The 9,478-nt window shown below is 37.0% G+C and overlaps 1 protein-coding gene across 1 annotated transcript; it reads right to left on the reverse strand.

Moving 5' to 3' along the window:
• Positions 1-8,291: 8,291 nt before the first annotated feature.
• Positions 8,292-9,266, reverse strand: LOC125168082 (olfactory receptor 4K15-like). The gene has a single exon (XM_047863035.1). It carries the CDS (start codon positions 9,261-9,263, stop codon positions 8,292-8,294), a length of 972 nt encoding a protein of 323 aa, XP_047718991.1. The 5' UTR covers positions 9,264-9,266.
• Between the last annotated feature and the right edge of the window lie 212 nt (positions 9,267-9,478).

Below are 9,478 nucleotides of genomic sequence, written 5' to 3' on the forward strand. Positions count from 1 at the left end.
TTAACAAAAAGTTTGTCAGTGCTTATTTTTATTTTGGCTGAGAAAAAAATTAAGTAGGTACCTTCTGCACATGAGGAAATGAAATTCAAGGAAGTTGAACTGTAGAACAGATCTGAGGGTAAAAACTATGTCTCCTAACTGAAAGTCCAACCCTTTCCACCACAGTGGACAAATTAGTTCAACCAGTAACAGTATTGGAAAAAGGGTGCCCCTTGCAGTAGGAATATTTTGTAGACTTTTAGATACTCAGTAGCTGCTTATAAATCACTTTGAGGAGGGGACATTTTTGCTTAGAACTTTTCTATACGTTTGGGAAATAAATTAGCATTTTTATTTAGAACCTTTCTGTGGAATGTGAGTAAAAACATAGCTTTTACTTTCACTATGTTTATGCAGAGAGGTGTTTTTTGGCCTTAATAGCAGTAAAGCCTATTGATTAAACAATATTTACTGAATGCCTACCATGTACCAGGAAATTTTCCAAGCTTGATGGATATAGCAGTGAATAAAACAAAACGCCTGCCCTCAATGAAGCTTTTATCAGGTAGTTGGGAGAAGCAGACAGTGAACAAAATAAATAAGTATACAATATACCTTGTCAGATGGTAGTAAATGCTATAGAGCAAAATATAAAGCAAGGAAGCGTGATAGATACTGTTGAAGGTGTTGCAGTTGTAGATGTAGTTGTTAGAGAAGACTTCACTGAAAGGATTCGTTTAAGAAAAGACCTGAAGGAAGTGAAGAAGTAAGACATACAGATATCAAAAGGAAGAGCATTTCTTCCAGGAGGGATATCAAATGCAAAGAGCCTGAGGTAGGTGCCTGGAATTTTCTAGAAACATTAACAAGAACAGGTTGACTAAAGCAGGGTGAACAAAGATGAGAAATGTTTGAGTCAAATTAGAAGAACCAGACATATTGGGGCTTACGGGTCACTGTAACAACTATAACAACTGTAACACTGTAACAACTGTAACAACTATAGTTTCAATATGCATGAAACAGATGAAACCTTTGGAAGGTTCTGAGCAGAAAAGTGAAACAATATGACAGATCTTATTAGGATTACTTTAACTGCCATATTAGAGTAGACTGAAAAGTGTGGAAACATAGAAATTTACTAGGAGTAAGTACTTGTAATAATCTAAGCAAATGATGATGATTTGGATCCAGTGGTAGCAGTAAAGGTTAGAGGTTGTGAGAAGTGGTCAGATTCTGAGAATACTTTGAAAATAGACTCAGTAGAATTTGCTGATCTATAACAAGAGATGTAAGAGACAGTATGGAGGATAATTCCAAAGCTCTTGGACTGATCAGTTGGAAAGATGAAGATTACATTAACTGAAATTGATTTCTCCATTTACCTGAAGGAACAGGTATTTGAGGGTTTTTGGGGAGTCCAGTTTTAGACTGGTTAAATCTGGGACAGAGGATATCCAAGTGAGGATGGATAATGAAGTCTGGAAATTGAAGGAGAGGTCCAGTTAAAAATATAAAGCTATGTCTCATCACCATATAGTTTTTAAAGCCTTGCAGTTAAATGAGATCAACGGTGGAGAAAGACTCATGGTAAAGACTCTCAAGGAATGAGCTCTGGGGTAATCTAAGAGGTCAGAGAAAGGAGGAGAGATCCAAAAGAGATTCAGAAAGCACCTCCAAAAATATATAAAGGAAGCCAGTGTTCTAAAGGCCAAATGAAGAGTGTTTCAACAGGGAGAGTGTGAGCAGCTGTATCAAATATTGTACAACTGTGATCAATTAGGATGAGGATTGGGAATTGATCTCTGGATATAGCAATAGAGAACTCACTAGTAACCTTGAAAGAAGAAGTTTTAGTGGAATATGGAGATAAAAGCCTTACTGAAGTGGGCGCAAGAGAGAAAAAGAAGAGAACTATTGGAGGTAGCATGAACAAGTCTTCAGAGGTTTCCCCATAAATATTTTGTTTATGGACAAGGACAAAGTTGAGAAGTGGATCAAGAGCTAGAGAAGAATTGATAACAAAAGGTTTTTCTTTTTTGCTGTTTCTTTTTATTTAAAAAAATTAACTGTAAATGGTGAAAAAGTTCAAGAAGGAAAGCAAAATTGATTACATAAAAGTGAGGGAAAAAATAGTTGAAACCTTGAAGCCCATGAAAGAAAATGATGAATTAAAAAAATCATCTGGATTGTTTTTGTTTTGTAACAAATGCAGAAGACAATGAAAGTTATGGAGATGCTGAAAAAAATCATGTATATGAAGGAACTATCAAATTATGTTAGCCTAAAGAAAGACAAAAGAAAATCTTAAACACCTGCCCAAATATGTAATGACCTAATCAATGATTATAAATTTTAAAATTTATTCTGGGAAGCTACTCTAAGACTGGTTCTTCTATATGGGAATTTTAATTAATTTAAAATTTATCATTGTCAGTGACCTAAAGTAATAAGTAGGTATTTAACATGTATAATTTGAATTAAAATCTTACATCTCTTGGAAAAAGTTGATGAGGAAAATATAATTCTGAGTGCTCCTTTGGGCATTTGCAATATAAGTCATGATCCTAACTTGTGTTTGATACACAGAATCCATTGAATATACTTTCAAATTAATAGATGTAAAATACAATAATGAACAATTAATGTTTTTTTCCATTATGGTTAAATTCTTATTTTCTCATCTCCTTTAGTTTACTTATCATAATTGAATGAGTAAATAATTTAGTAAAAGAGGACATTATATTGTATAAGTACATGTATAGAAAATTAAATACTTTTCTGTAAGAGAAAATCAGACCTCAATAAATAGATTGTCATATTCCAGAGTGGAGAAACTGAATATTACATAAACAAAAATCACGAATAGTTTCAAATAATTATGCAATCCAAACTGAGCCACACTATAATACTGTGCGAAGTATATGAGGTATATTGCCAATTTGTTTCCAAAATTAATTAATTTACTTACTTATTTATGTAAAATATGTTTATTGGAGTGTTGGTGTGTAACAAAACAATAGGGGGACCTCAAAATACAGCAGCAGAAAGTTATTTAAATTAGGAATCCCATTACAATTTTGTAACAACTCTGAGGTTATGCTATGCTCGCCACAAGCGTAACTACCATTTTTACCATGCAACACTATTTCAATATCATTGACTGTATTCTCTATGCTGTACCTTTTATTCCTGTGACTTATCTGTTCTATAACTGTAAGCCTTTATCTCTCACTTCCCCTTACCCATTTTGCTCATGCCTCCATCTTTTCCCTATGGCAACCATCAGATTGTTTTTGTATTTATAGGTCTGATCATACACTTTGTTTCCTTATTCATTTGTTTTTTATATTCCACATAGAAGTGAAATTGTATGTTGTTCATCTTTCTCTCACTTATTTACTTAATATTATACTCTCTAGGTCTATCCGTGTTGTCACAAATGGCAAAAATCTCATCTTTTTATGGCTGAATAATATTCCATTGTGTATATACCGTATCTTCTTTATTTATTCATCTATCAATGAGCACTTTGGTTGCTTCCTTATCTTGACTATTTTAAATAATGCTGCATTTAACATAGGGGTGCACATATTTTTTCAAATTAGTGGTTTTGTTTTCTTTAGGTGAATAGCTAGTAGCAGAATTATTGGATCATATAGTATTTCTATTTTTTATGTTTTTGAGGAACCTTAATACTGTTTTCACAGTATATTAACTTACATTCCTACCAACAGTGCACCAGGGTTCCTTTTTTTCCACATCCTCACCAACACTTTTTATTTCTTTCCTTTTGATGCTAGCCATTCTTACAGATGTAAGATGATTTCTCATTGTGGTTTTGATTTGCATTTGCCTGAAGATTAGTGATATCAAGCATCTTTTCATGTATCTATTGGTCATCTGTATATCTTCTTTGGAAAAATGCCTATTCAGGACCTCTTCCCATTTTTCAGATTGTTTGGGGGGTCTTTGGTGCTGAGTTGTATAAGTTCTTTATATATTTTGGATATTAATCCCTTTTCAGATACATTAGGACTTTTAAATATCTGAGAAAATGTTTATGATATAAGGTATGCAATACATCAGTATACTTACAATATTAAACCTGAGTGACCACAGTTGACTCCAGTGTTGCTGCAGAAATGAGGTGTTTTAGGCCAGTTGTCACCTGTCTCTGTTGCTGTTACCTGGCTGTATAGCCTGGGTGGGGACCTGGCTCAGTGTTCCTGCTGCCTTTATCCCCTTGGCCACCTCCATCTGTGCTGGTAAACTCCCATCTGCTCCTGATCAGCTCAACTGTACTTTTCTTATTCACAATGTGAGCTATACTTCATACTCTAAATGACAGAGTTCCAAAATGTCATGCCCAGCATCCTAGTCCAGGATTTAAGGTTTTTCCAAAACCAGAGGAATACACATTCATTGGAATATATGTTCAGTGCATCTGATTTAAGTTCCTGTGATGGGTTCATGGCAAACTTTAATAATTTTCCAAAGATTAATAGAATAATCTCATAGTCTGCCCTGTACTTTTTGAACAGAAGGGCTCAGTGTATAATGCATGTTGTTTCCTGCTACTTTACTTGAAGCATGCAGTGGTATGGATGATCCTGATTTGGGTGTTTACAAAAGAAACCCTTGTATTGTGAAATGAGCAGAATAATTGGCATAAAGCCTCAAGTAGAACCAAGGATAATATGTGATTTTAAGGAAGAACACAGGGGTTGCCTGGGTGGCTCAGTCAGTTAAGGATCTGACTCTGGCTCAGCTCATTATCTCACAGCTTGTGAGTTCAAGCCCCATGTTGGACTCTGTGCTGACAGCTCAGAGCCTGGAGCCTGCTTTGGATTCTGTGTTCCCCTCTCTCTTTGCCCCTCCCCTGCTCATGCTCTATCTCTCAAAAAATAAATAATAAAAAAATGTTTTAAATACAAAATTTTAAAGAGGAAGAACACAAGGCAACTCCAATAACTTTTCCTTACTATGGAGTTATAGAGTTAATACAGTTTTCACAGTATGACAGAAAAGATACTGCATGTGGCATATCCATAGCAGTCATTGCTTTCTGGGTAATCTTTGATTATAATGATAATACCAAGAAAGAAGCAACAGTACAGTACAACCTAAAAATCTAAGATGACAGTGACAGTGTCCCATAATGAAGTTCTTGGGACAAGTTACACTCACAGTCCCAGTGATTGCATAGCATGAGTAGTATACCTCCCCAGAGTAAATGTTAGACTGTATTTTTTTTTATCAGTTGAGGCTACCATTCTAGAGTGAGACCATCTTGGAGGAAGTTGGGGTGGTACATGACACTGGGGCAACAAAATATGTTTCCAGTTCATAATGTTTAGTGATCTCCAAAGTAACTACATTTGCATTTCCTGCCTTCCCTTTAGACTGGTGTGCCCCCAGATACAGATACAGAGGATGTATGTATACAGAGCATGTATGATGGTACAGAGCATGTATGATGGGAGTCTCGTTCTGTTTTCACATGGTCTTATTGTCAGATGTCTAAAGCTTCATGTGCTCCCATATTTTGATGTCAACACAATTTTACAAATAAAATGGTAAGAAGAATAAATGGTACCAGACCAACATCAAGTGATTTTATAAAGCTGTACAAAAATGTGTGTGAAGACTCTTAAGTTCTGTATGAGGGGCAGAAAAGATGAAGGTGAATTTTAAAAGTATTACCTTGAGGGGCACCTGGGTGTCTCAGTCAGTTAAGTATCCTACTCTTTTATAAAAGAGTATATAAAAATTTATATATAAAATATATTGTTATATATATATTTATATATATATAAATTATATATAAAATTTATTGTCAAATTGGTTTCATACAACACCCAGTGCTCATCCCAACAGGTGCCCTCCTCAATGCCCATCGCCGACTTTCCCCTCTCCCCCACACCCCATCAACCCTCAGTTTGTTCTCAGTATTTAAGAGTCTCTTATGTTTTGCCTCCTTCCCTCCCTGTAACTTTTTCCCCCTTCCCCTCCCCACTGGTCTTCTGTTAAGTTTCTCAGGATCCACGTATGAGTGAAAACATATGGTATCTGTCTTTCTCTGCCTGAGTTATTTCGTTTAGCATAATACTCTCCATTTCCATCCATGTTGCTACAAAGGGCCATATTTCATTCTTTCTCATTGCCACGTAGTACTCTATTGTGTCTATAAACCACAATTGCTTTATCCATTCATCAGTTGATGGACATTTAGGCTCTTTCCATAATTTGGCTGTTGTTGAGAGTGCCGCTATAAACATTGGGGTACAAGTGCCCCTATGCATCAGCACTCTTGTATCCCTTGGGTAAATTCCTAGCAGTGCTATTGCTGGGTCATAGGGTAGATCTATTTTTAATTTGTTGAGGATCCTCCACACTGTTTTCCAGAGCGGCTGCACCAGTTTGCATTCCCACCAACAGTGCAAGAGGGCTCCCATTTCTCCACATCCTCTCCAGTATCTATAGTCTCCTGATTTGTTCATTTTAGTCACTCTGACTGGCATGAGGTGGTATCTCAGTGTGGTTTTGATTTATATTTCCCTGATGAGGAGTGACGTTGAGCATCTTTTCATGTGCCTGTTGGCCATCTGAATTTCTTCTTTAGAAAAGTGTCTATTCATGTCTTCTGCCCATTTCTTCACTGGATTATTTGTTTTTCAGGTGTGGAGTTTGGTGAGTTCTTTATACATTTTGGATACTAACCCTTTGTTCGAAATGGCATTTGCAAATATCTTTTCCCATTCGGTCAGTTGCCTTTTAGTTTTGTTGATTGTTTCCTTTGCAGTACAGAAGCTTTTTATCTTCATGAGGTCCCAGTAGTTCATTTTTTGCTTTTAATTCCCTTGCCTTTGGAGCTGTGTCAAGTAAGAAATTGCTGCAGCTGAGGTCAGAGAGGTCTTTTCCTGCTTTCTCCTCTAGGGTTTTGATGGTTTCCTGTCTCACATTCAGGTCCTTTATCCATTTTGAGTTTATTTTTGTGAATGGTATAAGTGGTCTAATTTCATTCTTCTGCATGTTGCTGTCTGTTAAAGCACCATTTGTTAAAGAGACTATCTTTTTTCCATTGAATATTCTTTCCTGCTTTGTCAAAGATTAGTTGGCCATACGTTTGTGGGTCCATTTCTGGGTTCTCTATTCTATTCCATTGGTCTATGTGTCTGTTTTTGTGCCAATACCATGCTGTCTTGATGATTACAGCTTTGTAGTAGAGGCTAAAGTCTGGGATTGTGATGCCTCCCGCTTTGGTGGTCGTCTTCAATATTACTTTGGCTATTCGGGGCCTTTTGTGGGTCCATACAAATTTTAGGATTGCTTGTTCTAACATCGAGAAGAATGCTGGTGCAATTTTGATTAGAATTGCATTGAATGTGTAGATTGCTGAGAGTATCCTGCCCTTAATCTTGGCTCAGGTCATGATCTCATGGTTCATGAGTTTGAGCCCTGTGTCAGGCTTGGCACTGGCAGCGTAGAGCTGCTTGAGACTCTCTGTCTCTGTCTCTCTCTCTCTCTCTCTCTCTCTCTCTCTGCCCCTCCCCTGCTTGCTCTCTCTCTCTCTCTCTCTCTCTCTCTCGTTCTCTCAAAATAACTAAAAATTAAAAAAGAGTATCACCTTGAATTTTTGTGAAATTATTTTTTAATGCTAAATGGATTTTTTTTGATGGATTGCATGAACTTTTTTATGTTAAATGTGTGAAAACAGGAATACTAATAGGATTGTTTTTACTACTGGAACTAAATTAGAGATTTCTTGGAATATTTTAGACCATAAAAGAAACAGCATTTTTTGGGCACCTGGGTGGCTCAGTCAGTTAAGCATCCAACTCTTGATTTCGGCTCAGGTTATGATCTCACTGTTCGTAAGTTCAAGCTCCACATCAGGCCCCATGCTGACAGTGTGGAGCCTGCCTGGGATTTTCTGCCTCCCTCTCTCTCTTTCCCTTTCTCTCTCTCTCTCTGCCTCTATCTCAGTAATAAATAAACATTTTTTAAAAAGAAACAACACTGTTTTGTTTATCCAATATGCATATCCACTGAAATTTTTATGAAATTATTTTCATAAAATTTAAATTACATAATAATTTGTGAAATATCCTGTCACTGGTTTTAGGTAGCATATATAGGCAATTTATTAGATTAGAAACTGCATAATCATGTGAGATTTCTTTACTATAACTGTATAACAAAGAACATACATTACATTTATCATTTCAAACAAATAAGGTAACTTTTAAAACAACGGTAACAAGAAGAGAAAAATAAGTCAATGTTTTCTCAAGTTTCTTCTTGTCTGCTCAATTCAGCAAATCTAGTCTTATGAGAGACAGATGGGAAAGCAGCCTGTAACTCACATACCTGGTCTTCAGCTTGTGCATTGCTGATTTCACCTCTTTGTTTCTCAGTGTGTAGATAAATGGGTTCAATATAGGTGTGAAGACCGTAGAGAACACAGAAAGGACTTTATCCACTGGGAAGTTGCTGAAAGGCCAGGCATAGATGAAGATACAGGGCCCGAAAAAGAGGGTCACTACAGTGACGTGGGCAGTCAGAATTCTGCGGGCCTTGGCCCTGCCCACTGAGGAATGATGTTGTACAGTGATTAGGATGACTGTGTAAGAGATCAGCAAGAGTAAGAATGAAGTCACCCCCATGAGACCACTGTCCAAAAGCATCAACAGTTCAGGGACATAAGTATCTGTGCAAGCAAGTTTAATGACCAAGGTAAGGTCACAGTAATAACTGTCCACTATGTTTGGGCCACAGAAAGGCAAGTTTATAGTGAAAGCTAACTGGCTCAGGGAGTGCATGATCCCAATGACCCAAGAGCCTACCACCAGACCTGTACACTTGTACAAGTTCATGATGGTTGTATAATGGAGAGGTTTGCATATGGCGACATACCTGTCATAAGCCATGGCTACAAGAAGCACCATCTCACCACCAGCAAAGACATGCAGCAAGAATATCTGGGCCATGCAGCCCTCAAAGGAGATAGTCTTAGGTTCATAAAGGAAGTCATGAATCATCTTGGGGGTTGCATAAGTGGCTAGAAATACATCAAGAACAGAAAGGTTACCAAGCATGATGTACATGGGTGTGTGCAGGGCAGGTTCAGAAATCACAGTGAGGACAATGAGGAGGTTGCCGAGTACAATGGCAATGTACAAGAAGTTAAACAACACGAAGAAGAAATACTGGAGCTTCCATGAACTACAGAGTCCCAGCAACACAAACTCAGCTACCCTAGAATAATTTCCTTGATCCATGGTCTCAGGCTATAAGAGCATTACCTACAGAGAGAAACATTAATAGATTATTATCAACAGCAAGAAAAGTAGACCACAATACTGAAGGGTTTGTCTCAACATTAAAATGATTTGGAGCTAGTCCTATTAGGAAATAGTTTATCTGTAACTTTGACAGATATTTCTTCTGTCAGTTGTCCTTACTAATAAAGGAAAGCTATGAGGTGCAAAGGTAG

The sequence above is a fragment of the Prionailurus viverrinus genome, chromosome B3 (assembly GCF_022837055.1).
Source record: "Prionailurus viverrinus isolate Anna chromosome B3, UM_Priviv_1.0, whole genome shotgun sequence".
Taxonomy (NCBI): domain Eukaryota; kingdom Metazoa; phylum Chordata; class Mammalia; order Carnivora; family Felidae; genus Prionailurus; species Prionailurus viverrinus.